The sequence below is a fragment of the Ovis canadensis genome, chromosome 1, assembly GCF_042477335.2.
Source record: "Ovis canadensis isolate MfBH-ARS-UI-01 breed Bighorn chromosome 1, ARS-UI_OviCan_v2, whole genome shotgun sequence".
Lineage (NCBI taxonomy): Eukaryota > Metazoa > Chordata > Mammalia > Artiodactyla > Bovidae > Ovis > Ovis canadensis.
Genome location: NC_091245.1, coordinates 24,540,673 through 24,556,003, shown reverse-complemented (window position 1 = coordinate 24,556,003; position 15,331 = coordinate 24,540,673). Strand labels below are relative to the sequence as shown.

General features: G+C 37.5%; 1 protein-coding gene across 1 annotated transcript in view; it reads left to right on the top strand.

Annotated features, from left to right (window-relative positions):
* The window catches only part of AGBL4 (AGBL carboxypeptidase 4), a 1,455,026-nt gene that overhangs the window by 654,049 nt on the left and 785,646 nt on the right, over positions 1–15,331 (top strand). Inside the window, exon 4 of the mRNA XM_069590969.1 lies at positions 1,552–1,646. Within this exon, the coding sequence (XP_069447070.1) occupies positions 1,552–1,646 (95 nt within the window). The remainder of the gene's footprint in view (positions 1–1,551; positions 1,647–15,331) is intronic.

Genomic DNA, 15,331 nt, shown 5'->3' with positions numbered 1-15,331 from the left:
ATGACTTAACGTAATGACAGAAAAGAGGTCGGAAACTGAAATGCCTAGAGAGAGGTCAATGGGTAGGTCTCTGAGGAGGAAAACATGAGTTATTCCTAAGACCTTATTTCATAGAACAAAGCATTTTATGGTAGTCCCAAATATGAATCCAGAGGAAATGGTTCTATTTTATTTTTAAAGGAAAACAAGTTTTAAAGGCTTCAAAAATTGCCCACTATATTTATATTTATTTTTGCCCTTATTTTGGAAAACAGACTTGATTGGTGTTATGAAATTGGAACCTTAGCAAATAACTTAGAGATCTTGGCTGTCTTAACTCTTTTATTCCTTGAGTTTAGATATCAGTTCTCCATCTGTTAATTGCACAACTTAAGACAGGTTAATTAACATCACTGAACCTCAGTTTCCACATCTGTAAAATGGAGATGTTTATATTTTAATATAATTGTAAGAGAATATTAAAAAAATAAGTGTATACAATTTCTGGCACTTGACATTAATACCTCACACAATAAATATTTATTCAGTGAATTAATACATGAATTTTGATGCTTCTGTTTTTCACTGCCTTTAGACAGAAAGGCCAGCCTATGGTAACCTCTTGAAAGTCTTTCATTTTCTCTAACTATTCAGGCTGCTCTTGCCCTGATCCTCATCCTTTTTCCTTTGGACTATTTCAGTGGTCATTAAATGTCTTTTAACCCCAATTCTCTTTTCTTTCCCCATCTGTCTTCCTCACTTGTGATAAAGTGGTTTATTAAAACAAAGACTTGATTTCTTTTAAGTCTATTAGACTTCTGGAAGGGTTTTAGTCATCTAAAACATTCCACGCTCCTATTGTAAAGGTGAGACCCAGGGAGGGAAGGAACTCACCTATGTGTCTGTGCTCCTATAAACTGATACGAAGATCAGGATTGAGCCCAGTAGTCCTGGCCCCTAGCAGAAGATAACAAAAAGGGAGAAAACATACATTCTGTAGTTGTAGTCAAAGGGGTGCTGAGCAGCTACAGAAGTTTTTAAATTCAATTTTTCTCTAAGTTATTATCTTTAGTTTTGTTGAACTTCAAATGCACCACTGTTATTATAATGATATTATTCATTTCCCCAGAAATTCTAGGTGAGCCTAGAGAGAAGGCACAATGAATAAAATAACTAAAACTTATATAGCATTCACTATGTACCAAACGAAGTTCCAAGCACTATACATTAAATCATTTCTCATCAGTAACCCTAGGTACCATTATCATCACAATTTTTCAGATGAGGAAACTGAGGCAAAGAAAGATTTAGTAGCTTGGCAAGGTCACAGACTGAGAGTGGTAGAGTGGGATTAAAACTAAGCCTTCCAGATTCCAGAGTCTGTGTTCTTGATTACTATGCTAAGCTAGCAGGAACACTGAATTTCTATGAATATCATTTATTCTCACCATGGTTGGTAGCTAGTCCATGTGGTTTCCCTTAACCCTGCTTTTTATTTCCAGTTCTAATTATCAGAAAGGGGCAACCTGAATAGCACAGTCTTCTGATAAACTTTTCCCCTTTCTTTCTCAGAGAGTCATTTTCAACATTGTTAACTTCAGCAAAACTAAAAGTCTTTATAGAGATGGGATGGCCCCTATGGTGAAATCTACCAGCAGACCAAAATGGTAAGTGACCCACAGAATGGATTTCCTTTTGATTGGAGAATATGACTCAGGACTCCAATTTATCTGCTCTACTGGCCCTAAGAAGAGTTCAGTGAGTTTCTGCATGTTCATTGTCTGGGCTCTAGGCACTGCTCTTTGAGAATGTTGGAAAAAAAAAAAAAAACAAACCATGGCTCTATGTTTGGAATTACTAGCATTCTCTTATGAGGAAATGTACAGTCTGTTATTTGATAAGATAAACTTCCTGTCTTATTTGGATTTTATCATGACATCTTTGGAAGCATAAAGCTGGCTCTGTTTTTGTTTTTTCTTTTCTAACCTGGGCAGAGATATTGTACACTAACCCAGGAGGATATTGGGGGCTACAGTTTTGCAGAGTTCCCTTGTTTTGCTTGTTTGTTGTGGTTTCTTTGTATAGATATGGTGTGAATATTTCTGGATTCTAAAGTTCGATTTGTCCCATTGCTATAGTATAGCTGAGGACAGTTGGATAGGATTACTTAATAATAGTAATGATGATGATAATGTTAATAATAACTACTGCCACTTACTGAGAAAATCTGTTCTTTGTCAGATGTTTTATATTTGATGTTACTATTCTCACAACAAGCAAGGGAGATTATTTTAAAGATCCGTATATTACAGATGAAGACACTGGGGCTAGGATAGGTTAAGTACTTTCTCATGACCATAAATACTAAGGGGAAGAGCCTGTGTTATTGTTATTATCCCCCACTGCCATTCAAACTGATTACTTTGTTCATCCATTTATTCATTCAACATTGATTGAGCGCACCAAAATGAGAGTTTTTAAAGCCAGAAACCAAGTGTTATTCACCTATCACACAGTAGGTGTTAAGTGAATGCTTGTTGAGCTGAACTGAATTCATGATGAGAATTTACATGTAAAGTGCCTGGCACTTGCGAAGTACTCAATAAATGTCATCTGTTATTAATAGTATTTTGTAGAATACTCTACAAATGCAAGGAATTGTTAATATTATTCTAGCTTTGATCCCTGTTCAAATTTTAATGACTAGTGAGAAGATCATCTCCAAATGTCTATATTTATAGAAAGCTAGCTATTCATAAATATTGAATTGTGCTTTTATCTAGAAATGATACTTGGCAATTTTCTATAAATGCTGGGCTGAGAAACTCAGGTTTGTAAAAGTGTAGGCATTTGATGATGATAATCAAAACTGTTTATTAAAGGTAAAAATATCTTCCTGGGCCTTTTTTTTTTTTTTTTTTTTTACTTTACTAAGTAAAATGAACTATACTGCTGTTTCTCAGTTTCCTTTCAACACTGGGATCTGAACAGGAGGCAGACCTTTGCTGTGAGTTTCTGAATTCAGCCTGAGTGGATAATAACAAAACACTTATTTCTGTTAATAGGTATATATGTAGATGTGTGCTTCAAATCTTGTCAACAAAGCATATCACTGTTGTTCTGCTCACAGGGACCTTAAAATAACATCGTACTTCTTTTATGAGGCTGTGTTAAGATCTTACATAGCAGCAATAAGAACCACTTGGTTTCCTCAAGTGTTCAGTTCTGGAGTCTTTTTATTGCTTTTGAAAACCCTTCTGCCTTAATTATTTCATTTTGTTTTGTTTCTCATGCACTACCATTTGGGTCCTCTCTTTTAGGGCTCTTGACAAGATTTTGAAATATTAATGACTCTATATTTATACTGTAATGTCTTAGAATTAAGTCAGCATTCTCATCCAGTGTTGGCAGACTCTGAGCAGAACCAGCTACGTGGTCACTGTACTTCTCTAACGGTCTAAAGAGGTTTAAAGTTTCAGAACCAAGTTTGTTGTAGTTGAAGCCAATAAGGTACAAGGTACCAGAATAAGTCAAGTCGTTGACATGTTTAATCTCTCAGAGAGATTTTAACTTTTCTATTCCCAGACATTGAATGGGAAGCTGTTCATCTTCTTTCACACTATCCTTTCTTCAAGCAAGATGTTTGGAGATTTATTTAGCTAATAGGACTTTATTGAACACCTTAATGTGCCATGTGCTATAGATATAGATACTGGGAATATACTGTATGAATATGATAGAAAACAATCTGTTCCAAAAGGGAAATTTCACATTAGAATTTTATTAACTGGTCTCTGTAGGCCATGATTATTACCCTTCTTTCTACTGCTTTGTTCTGAAGATCCTTTCTGTCCCTTTGGTGCTTTCTGCCTAGGACTTTCTTCTGCTCCTTGTGTTTATTACTGGTACCAGAACCTATTTTCCAGTAATCATCATCCTAAATGTTCCCAGAGTAACATAAAGAAATGTGTGTGGCTGTTTGGCTCTCAGATTATTAGATTTTACTGGTCCTGTGGAGTTTGTAGCCCGCCAGGCACCTCTGTCCATGGGATTCTCCACGCAAGAATACTTGAGTGGGTTGTCATGCCCTCCTCCAGGGAATCTTCTTGACCCAAGGATTGAACCTGTATCTCCTGCTTAGCAGGCAGATTCTTTACCAATGAGTCACCTAGGAAGTCCCTGTGGGCACTGTGCATGCTAACTCGCTAAAGTTGTGTCCAGCTCTTTGTGACCTTATTGACTGTAGTCCACCAGGCTTCTTGGTTCATGAGATTCTCAAGGAAGAATACTGGAGTGGGTTGCCATGCCCTCCTCCAAGGGATCTTCTAGACCCAGGAGTTGAACCTGTCTCTTATGTCTCCGGCATTGGCACGCAGATTCTTTACCACTAGCACCACCTGGGAAGCCCCTATGGGCGTTATGTAATTTAATATTATAAGCAGGCCTTGGAAATATTCTTACTTCATGACAAACATTAGAAACCCTAAATTTTCTGGATGAAATATATACCAAATTGGGAAAACAAACTTTCTTCACATTTTCAAGGTGAAATAAGCTTTCCTCTTCACCTGGCACAGGGGTCTGTAATTGATTCTAAGCAAAGATGCCTTCAGGACGTAGCATGAATCTGCTAATCAATTAACTGTGGAAAGCAAATGAGCAAAAGAAGCAACTAAAAAGCCATTATGCAGATAAACATATGACCTCTCAAGGCCCTTGAGGACTTAACAGTCAGCATAACTAGCAGGAAAATGGAGAAGCTGAAAGACTTAGAAATTTTCTGCCTATTTTAGTTCACTCTAATTCTGTTTACATATTGGACATCTAAGGATTGTTGGTTGTTAGTGGAGGTGATAGAATTCCAGCTGAGCTATTTCAAATCCTAAAAGATGATCCTATGAAAGTGCTGCACTCAATATGCCAGCAAATATGGAAAACTCAGCAGTGGCCACAGGACTAGAAAAGGTCAGCTTTCATTTCAATCCTGAAGAAAAGCAATGCCAAAAAATGTTCAAACTACTGAACAATTGCACTCATCTCACACGCTAGCATACTAATGCTCACAATTCTCCAAGCTATGTGAACAGTATATGAATTCAACAGTATGTGAACTGAGAACTTCCAGATGTTCAAGCTGGATTTAGAAAAGGCAGAGGAACAAGCGATCAAATTGCCAATATCTGTAGGATCATTAAAAAATCAAGAGAGCTTTAGAAAAACATCTACTTCTGCTTCATTGACTATGCCAAATGCTTTGACTGTGTATATCAGAACAAACTGTGGAAAATTGTTCAAGAGACAGGAACACAAGAGTGGAAGCTGCTGGAAGCTGCTGGCTTACCTTGCTCCTGAGAAATCTGTATGCAGGTCAAGAAGCAAAAGTTAGAACCGGACATGGAACAACAGACTGGTTCCTAATTGGGAAAGGAGTATGTCAAGGCTGTATATTGTCACTCTGCTTATTTTACTTATATGCAGAGTACATCATGAGAAATGCCAGGCTGGATGAGTCACAAACTGGAATCAAGATTGCTGGAAGAAATAACAATAACCTCAGATATGTAGATGACACCACCCTTATGGCAGAAACTGAAGAGGAGCTAAAGAGCCTCTTGATGAAAGTGAAAGTGGAGAGTGAAAAAGTTGGCTTAAAACTCAACAGTCAAAAACCAAAGATCATGGCATCTGATCCCATCACTTCATGGCAAGTTGATAGGGAAACAAAGGAAGCAATGACAGTCTTTATTTTCTTGGGCTCCAAAATCGTGCAGATGGTGACTGCAGTCATGAAATTAAAAGACATTTGCTTCTTGGAAGAAAAGCTATGACCAATCTAGACAGTATATTAAAAAACAGAGGCATCACTTTGCCGATAAAGGTCTGTCTAGTCAAAGCTATAGGTTTTTTGTTTTTTGTTTTTTTTTTTTCCAATAGTTGTGTATGATTGTGGATTTGGACCTTAAAGAAAATTGAGTGCCAAAGAATTGATGCTTTTGAATTCTGGTGTTGGAGAAGACTCTTGAGAGACCCTTGGACTGCAAGGAAATCAAACCAGTCAATCCTAAAGGAGTTCAGTCTTGAATATTCATTGAAAGGACTGATGCTGAAGCTCCAATCCTTTGGCCACTTGCTACAAAGAACTGACTCACTGGAAAAAACTCTGATGCTGGAAAAGATTGAAGGCAGGAAGAGAATGGGATGACAGAAGATGAGATGTTTGGATGGCATCACCGACTTGATGGACATGAGTTTGAGCAAGTTCCAGAAGTTGATGATGGACAGGGAAGCCTGGCATACTGCATTCGAGGGGGTCACAAAGAGTTGGACATGACTGAGCAACTGATCTGACTGAATGACTGAGGACTCTATTGCATCACATTTTTTCAACCATAACTGATTAATATTTTTTGCTATTGTCAAAAGCTGAAATTTCTATGTGCTAGAAGCTGCTGGAAACCAGCATTTAAAAACAGCCAATATCTGTATCCTCACCTATGAAGAAACTAAACCTAAGATGTTTTCACAGCTTGTGATTGTTAACATTAGTCAGAGATCTCAGGACTCCATCTCTACTGTTTCTTGAATTTTCCATGCGTAGGAAGGGTGGATGAGAGGGCACAGAGTCAGGGAGTAACATGAAGCTCTGTGGCCTTTGGTAAATCTGAAATAACTTCTCTGATTGACTTGTCCATTGTAGCAGATTGAGGAAACTGGACTTAATCTTAGAGGTAGCTTTTATGTAACACATTTTTATTGAGCATCTAACTTTATTGAGCATCTAACTGTGCTTGGTACTGGGGTAATAAATATTAATATGACCTGTATTAAATCTTTAAAATTTTGTTTTTAAGAGGTTTAAATGAAACATAAATAGGTACAATGTAAGAAGCATGGTACTTAAAACCATTAGGAAGGTATATAAAGTGTGCTGTGGATTAGAGATAAAGAAGAAAATGATGATATTAGGACTTGAAAAGAAAAGGAGAAGCTTTTGAGGTGGGTGGTATTTTAGCTAGATCTTAAGGAAATGAGGCAAGAGCAAAAACTTAAGAAAATGGGATTTCAAATGGAAGATACAACCTGATGAGCCATGATACCTCTTTTATAAGCTTCAGTTTCCTCACTGTAAAAAGTGCATAATAATACACTTATGAATATGAATACTAATACACTTATGAAATGAATATGAAATGGATGTCTAAATATTTTTTTAATCTCAAGGATCTTATTCAATAAATTTTCCGACTAGTTCTTTTCTTCTCTCACCCAAAACTGACTGAATAATTGTTGTTCCTTCATTTCTTCCCTTTCAGCTTCCTTCCTCTCTTCCTTCCTTTATTCTTTTCTCCCTTCCTTCATCTTGTCAACAGATGCTTGCTAAGCAGTCACAATGTACAGGATTATGTAAGGTGTTAGAATAAAACAAGAGAAATATGGTTACTGTTCTCACAGAGCTCATAGTCTAAAGGGCTAGACGTTAAATATGTAATCTGATAAATATGATAATCATTAAAACAAAGGTGAGATCAGCATGCTTGAACTACTCAGCATGTATTCAATCACTCAGTTGTTTGAGACTCTTTGCAACCTCACAGACTGGCCTGTCCTCTATCCATGGCATTTTTGGGGCAATAATACTGCAGTTGTTTGCCATTTCCTCTTCCAGTGAATCTTCCAGACCCAGGGATCAAATCCCTATCTCCTGCATCTCCTGCATTGGCCGGCAGATACTTTACCACTGAGCTACCTGTGAAGCCTATTCGGCATGCTATATAGCATATAAGACTTAGTCTGCTTCAAGGATAAGAGAGCTTATTTAGGAATATTATTTATTGTGATAGCTGAAAGATGAATAAAAGTTAGATCATAGAGGGCAGAGATATATGTGAAGTATATATCTTTGATAAACAAAGTTCAGTGTTATTGGAGCATGAAATTCTAAGAAGAAAGAGTGGGGAGTTATGTTGTTCAGTCACTCAGTCATGTCCGATTCTTTGCAACCTTATGCACTACAGCAGGCTGGTTTGCTCTATCCTCCACCATCTTCCAGTGTTTGCTCAAATTTTTGTCCATTGAGCCAGTGATCCTATCTTAACCATCTCATGCTCTGCTTCCTTCTTTTCCTTTTGCCTTCACTCTTTCCCAGGATCCAGGTTTTTTCAAATGAATTGACTCTTCACATCACGTAGATAAAATTTTGGAAATTTAGCCTCAGCCTCAGTCCTTCTAATGAATATTCAGGGTTGATTTCCATTAGTATTGATTGGTTTGATATCCTTACTGTCCAAGGGACTCTCAAGAGTCTTCTCCAGCACCACAGTTTGAAAGCATCAATTCTTCAGTGTTCAGCCTTCTTTAGGGTCCAACTCTCATGTCTGTACATGACTACTGGAAAAACCATAGCTTTGAATATATGGACATTTGCCTGCAAAGTGATATCTCTGCTTTTTAATATGTTGTCTAGGTTTGTCATAGCTTTTCTTCCAAGGAATAGGCATCAATTTCATGACTATGGTCATCATCTGCAGTGACATTTTACCCTGAGAAAATGAAATCTGTCACTTTCCACTTTTCCCCTTCTATTTGCCATGAAGCAAAGGGACAGGATGCCATGATCTTAGTTTTTGAATATTGTGCTTTAAGCCAGCCTTTTCACTCTCCTCTTTGACTCTCATCAAGAGGCTTTTCAATTCCTCTTCACTTTTTGCTGTTTGAGTAGAATCATCCTCATGTCTGAGGTTGTTGATATTTCTCCCAGCTTGTGATTCATCCAGCCCTGCATCTCACATGATGTAGTCTGCTCTAAGTTAAATAAGCAGGGTGACAATATACAGCCTTGTTGAACTCCTTTCTCAATTTGGAACCAGTCCATTGTTCCTTGTCCAGTTCTAACTGTAGCTTCTTGAACCACATACAGGTTTCTCAGGAGATAGGTGACATGGTTTGGTACTCCCATTTCCTTAAGAATTTTCCATGGTTTGTTGTTAACACATAGTCAAAGGCTTTAGCATAGTCAATGAAGCAGAAGTAGGTATTTTTCAGAATTTTGCTTGCTTTCTCCATGATTCAACAAATGTTGGCAATTTCACCACTGGTTCCTCTGCCTCTTCAAAACCCAACTTGTACATCCAGATGTTCTCAGTTCACGTACTACTGAAGCCTAACTTGAAGGATTTGGAGTGTAATCTTATGAGCATGTGAAATGAACACAATTGTATGGTAGTTGGAATATTGTTTGGCATTGCCCTTCTATGGGATTGGGATGAAAACTGACCTTTTCCAATCTTGTAGCCATTGCATTCACTTATGGAACAAACACAGAATGACTCTGAAAGGTGAGGTAATGAGGTAAGAATGACTAGGTGTCTCAGAGCTTGGAATATGATATAGTGGTGAGAATCCTGGGTCTTATTGTTGCCTCATAAGTGGCAGAATGGTTGCTTAAGAAGCCAGCAATCTGGAAATACCAATGGGCACAGGCAAAAAACAATCCTTCCCAAAAGCCTGTTTGGGCTAAACAAAGCACAAGAAAAAGGCAGCCCAGTAAGACAAAAACAGTGAGACAATAATTACTTACTCTAATCAAATACTGTGGAAAAAAGAAAAGAAAAGAAAAAAAAACCTGTAGCCTCACTTTCTCCCTTACCAACAAATGTCAAGCAGGAAGCCTAAACTTCCATTTTTGCTTTGAACTGAGACTTTCATTCCAGCTGGTCAGTAATGAACTCTTCTCTCCCCTCTATGATGTCAGACTCCTTGAAGAATCTGGATTTCCATTACCCATTTAAGGATGGGATCAATAGCAGAGTGTAAGGAAAGAGAAAAAAGAATAAATAAATGTTAGGATGGGACAATAGAAGTTACCCCTTTGAACAACAGAGAAAAAAAATAGATCAATAAAAATGAACAGAGCCTTGGGGACTGATGAGACAATAAATTTAGCATTTATTTCATTAGTTTCAGAAGGAAAGGAGAGAGTGGGACTGAAAAAAATATTTTAAATGGTGGAAATCCTCTCAGATTTGAAAATATGATGTAAACCTATAGATTTGAGGGACTGAGTAACCAGAAAAACTCCAGAAAGGAAAAACTGAGGGAAATCTTTGCCAAGAAATATCATATTTAAACTTCTGCAAACTAAAGACAAAAGAATCTTAAAAGTACTAAGAAGAGCTAAGCCAAAGGGAAGTGGTACAATGTTTCTCAAATGCTGCGAGAAAGTAGTTGTCAACCCAGACTTCTATATCTAACAAAAATATCTTTCAAGCATGAAGGGAAAATAAAGACATTTGTGATGAAAGCAAAAACTAAGAATATTTTTCACTAGCAGACCTACTCTTATGCAAAGTTCTCAAAACAGAAAAGATAATAAAGAAGGATTCTTATAATATCAGAAAGAGTGAAAAAGACCTCTGGGACAATATTAAGCACACCAACATTTAAATTATAGGACCCCCAGACAAAGAAGAAAAAGAGAAGGGGCTTGAGAAAATATTGGAAGAGGTTATAGTAAAAAATTTACCTATTATAGGAAAGGAAATAGTCACCCAAGTCCAAGAGGCCCAGAGATTACCATACAAGATAAATCCAAGATGGAACACACTGAGACACATATCAGTCAAACTCACAAAAACTAAATACAAAGAAAAAATATTAAAAGCAACAAGGCAAAAGCAACAAATAACATAGAAGGAAATCCTTATAAGTTTATCAGCTGATTTTCAACAGAAACTCTGCAGGCCAGAAGGGAGTGGCAGGATATATTTAAAATGATGACAAGGAAAAACCTGCAACCAAGAATATTCTACCCTTGATAGTCTATCAAGGCTCTCATTCAGATTTGACAGAAAGATCACAAGCTTTGCAGACAAGCAAAAGCTAAGAGAATTCAGCATCACAAAACTAGCTTTACAACAAATGCTGAAGGAGATTTTCTAGGTGGAAAAGAAAAGACCACAACTAGAAACAAGAAAATTATGAACTGAAAAGCTCATCAGTAAAGGCAAACATAGAGTAAATGTAGGAAATCATCCACATGCTAATATGATATCAAAACCAGAAAACGTGAGGAGAGTACAAATTCAAGGTATTACAAATGCATTTTAAATGAAGAGATCAACAACTTAAATCAGTCTTGTATATATAGAGACTGCTGTATCAACACTTCATGGCAACCAAAAACCAAAAATCTACAATAGATATACACACAAAAAAGAAAGTACAATCTAAACACAACAGTAAAGATCGTCTTCAGATCACAAAAGAGAACAAAAGAGGAAGGGGAGAAAAAGACCTACAAAAACAAACCAAAAAATGATAAAATGACAATAAGAACATATATATCAGTAATTACCTTAAATGTAAATGGATTAAATACTCCAACCAAAAGACATAGACTGACTAAATGGATACAGAAGCAAAATCCATGTATGTGATGTCCATAAGAGACCTGCTTCATATCTAGGGACTCATATGGACTGAATGTGAGGAATGGAAAAAGTGTTCCATGCAAATAAAATCAAAAGTGAGCCAAGGAGCAATACTCATCAGATAAAACAGACTTTAAAATATATTCCATCTCTGGATCTTCTAATTATTGGAATGAACCATGAGTAAGTTATATAATCTCTCTGTTCTTTTTTCTCCCATCAGTTCAGTTCAGTCGCTCAGTTGTGTCGGACTCTTTGTGACCCTATGAATCGCACCACGCCAGGCCTCCCTGTGCATCACCAAACTCCCGGAGTTCACTCAAACTCACGTTCATCCAGTCGGTGATGCCATCCAGCCATCTCATCCTCTGTCATCCCCTTCTCCTCTTGCCCTCAATCCCTCCCAGCATCAGAGTCTTTTCCAATGAGTCAGCTCTTTGCATGAGGTGGCCAAAGTACTGGAGTTTCAGCTTTAGCATCAGTCCTTCTAAAGAACACCAGGACTGATCTCCCCCAGAATGGACTGGTTGGATCTCCTTGTAGTCCAAGGGACTCTCAAGCGTCTTCTCCAACACCACAGTTCAAAAGCATCAATTCTTTGGCAGGACCCAGCAAATTTGTCCACACTGGATGATCTTCACACTGTGCTGCCTGGAGAATTCTTGCCCAGGCAAGTGTGGTACTCAGACAAGGTGTGAACCATTCTCTCTTGTTTCCACCAGAGATGATATGCTCTTGTCCTCTTCCCTTATGAGTGATCTGAGTTGAATTTTGTTTATGAGAGATACACTGATATTCCTCCCCTCTTTATATAGAAGGTTATTATCCACAGTCTTTCAGATTGGAGAATAGAAACCAGAAGAAGATAGATGAGTTGTCCAAAATGGTACAATAAGTAAATGCCAGCAGAGCCTGGAGCCCACATGGGACTGACTTATAGGCCTATCACTTTCTTCGCTGCTGCCACATTGTCTTCAAATAAAGCTTGAGAATTTTGAGCTTTGTAACAACTTCTAACAACTTCTAACCATTTAGTTTTATACGGTGCATCCTACCAATAGGAGCTATCCGACAATGGAGGGCTGTCAGCATATGAAGAGTTCTGGAGCTGCTTCAGTTAAAGGAGAATGGCACCCTGTCAGGGAGACATGGAGAGGGAGGGTGGACCCTATCAGTATGTGTTCCCAATTAAATTATAGGGAAAGCTGGCCAAGTGTTATAGTTACTGGTATTGTTTTAACCTCAATACTCAAATGGTAAGAAGCATAGAAAGGAAGAGGAAAAGAAAAAATCCATGCTACAATCCTGGACATGGGACAATGAGCCAAACGGGGAAATGAGTGAGAGCTAACGAGAATTTGCTGATCAATGAACTGGAAGGTGGTGCCTTCCAAAATCCCCTCAAAGTCATATTATGGTCTAAATTACTAGCATTCGAGGCTCTTTGTATGGAATTCAAGATTAATGCACATCATTCTATCATAAACAGCTTTCATACATTGTACTAGTTTCTTTGATTCTCTCAGAACTTTGGAAAGGGCATCTATTACTTTCTCAATTTTACAAATGAGGCTACTGAGGCTCAGGGTCATTAAGTAACTTGCTCTAATAGTTTAGTAATGCTAGTAAGTGGCAGAGCTGGGATATGAATATAGAGTCACTAATTTAAATCTTAACCCATTTTCCCTATTCTAATTTAGTAATAGTTAAGAGCTTAGTTATGGCTGGAAGAGATCTGAATTTAAAACTGACCCTGTCGTGTCTATCATGAGGAGGATATGTGACTTGCTTGTACAGCAAGTTAGGGCAGTACAAAGTCTGGCATCCATGTAAGAGTGACTAGCAGGCCCATAACTATCCTCCATGCTACCCCACTGCCTCCCTTTGCTTTTACTCCAGGAAAAGGGACTGAAATATGATAGCTTGGTGTAGGGGAAAAAAACCACTGGCTTTCTAGTCAAACAGTTGAAACTGAACTATTGCCTTTGGGCAAAATCAGTGATGGTTACAATTAATTAACTTCAAACAATACAGACAGTGTACAATGTGCAGCGTGAATGATCTCTTTCACATCAGACAGACCAGGACTTGAGGGAGAAGACCATGTTTGTGATATGCTGTATCAATGTCCTAGAAGGAAGTTGTAGTGATTACCTAGCAAAAAGCCTTCATTTTGCACATAATAAAACTAAGGGCCAGAGATTTGAACCTAGTACCTCTAACACTTTGGGCACAATATGAAACAGTCTCATAACACTTTATTGTTATAAAATGATTTTGCATCGTGGTATTGATAGCTTACAGTGAACGGTGTTGGATTCTTGATCTCCGAAGAAGATTTAGCTTCGGGACCAAGGACCAGTCTTGATCACTCAAAAGCTTTGTGTCTCAGAGTTTTATTAAAGTATGAGAAAGGACAGAGAAAGCTTCTGACATAGACATCAGAAGGGGGACAGAGAGTGCCTCCCTCACTAGTGTTAGCAAGGGAGTTATATACTTTAATTAGTTATTATAATAAATCAAAAGAATGTCTCAAGGTTGTAAAGACCTTACTAGACCCATTCCCATAATTTACATTGTAAGATAACAGGATTAGCCAGAAAGTTTTCAGGAAGGAGAAACTGTCCTCAAGCAGGATACATTGTTTTTATATAATCCTTAGTACAGAGTTTAAACTGAGTTTTTGTTGTGTAATCATCAGTTGCAGGCTTAAAGAAAAAAAAGTTTTATGTGACTAAGACTCAGGAATGTAGTGGGAGGAAGCCATTTGTTCTTTCCTGGGGACCCCAGACTTCTTATAACCTGCCTAGGAATTAACTCTCAGTATCAGCACAATAGCTCCAGGAGGTAGGAAAGCCAGAGGTTATCACCTCCAGGTGAGGAAATCCAGGCTCAGAAAAGGTTGTCATGACTACTCAGGGGCATAGTACAAAGACTCTGCCTCAGATCTGTGTGAGCCTTAGTCATGCTGCTTCTGTTACCCACTCCTAACTGGCAAGGTGACCAATCCACCTGGTTTGCCTAGAAGTATCGAGTTTCTTATGATGTAGGAGTTTAGACCTTAGCTTTAAATTGAAGATTTCCTGGGAAAACTAAGACAAATTGGTCACCTAACTCCTAAATGAAGAGGCAGAAGTGAAGAACCAGAGAGTTAACTCTAAAGGCAGAACAGAAGAAAGACCCTGTGTTAATATTAGGAAGATAAAAACCAAAGGTCATAAAAAAATATTGGCATAATCTGCTAATACTCTAATTAGTTTTATCATTAATGCTGGTGTTATTACCAATTATCCTTGAAAATTTTCATATAAAATAATAGTACCAAGAGCTGTTTGCATTTAGGTTAAGTTTCAAAGTGCTCCCTTTCACTGTCAGTTAAGGATCACTAAGAAAACCTGAACATTTCCATGGAAACTTGCAATGGCATTGTATTAAAATGTCCATGTAGTTTACTATTTTAAGAATTGAAAAATAAAGAAGAAAGAGATCTAAAAACCCAAATCGTAGGCCTGGCAATACTTTCTGAGATTTAAACAACCAAAACAGATCCATATTATAGAAAAATCTTTAAGAAGGTGTTCATTTTAGAGTAGTTGATAATGTCAGAAACTCAAACCAACCTAAATATCCAAAACTGGGAAAATTATTAAGTAATTATAATGTGTCAACTTGAAGCAGTATTATATAGGCATGAAGAATAGTTTCCAGTAGCTAATAATAACATAGGAAAATACTGATCTTATATAAAGTAAAAAGTAGGATACAATACTATATATAATTGTGATAATAGTATGAAATGTATGTATGTATATATATATTTGTACCTGTCCATGGAATTCTCCAGGTAAGAATACTGGAGTGGGTAACAATTCTTTTTTCCAAAAGATCTTCCCAATCCAGGGACTGCATTACAGGTAGATTCT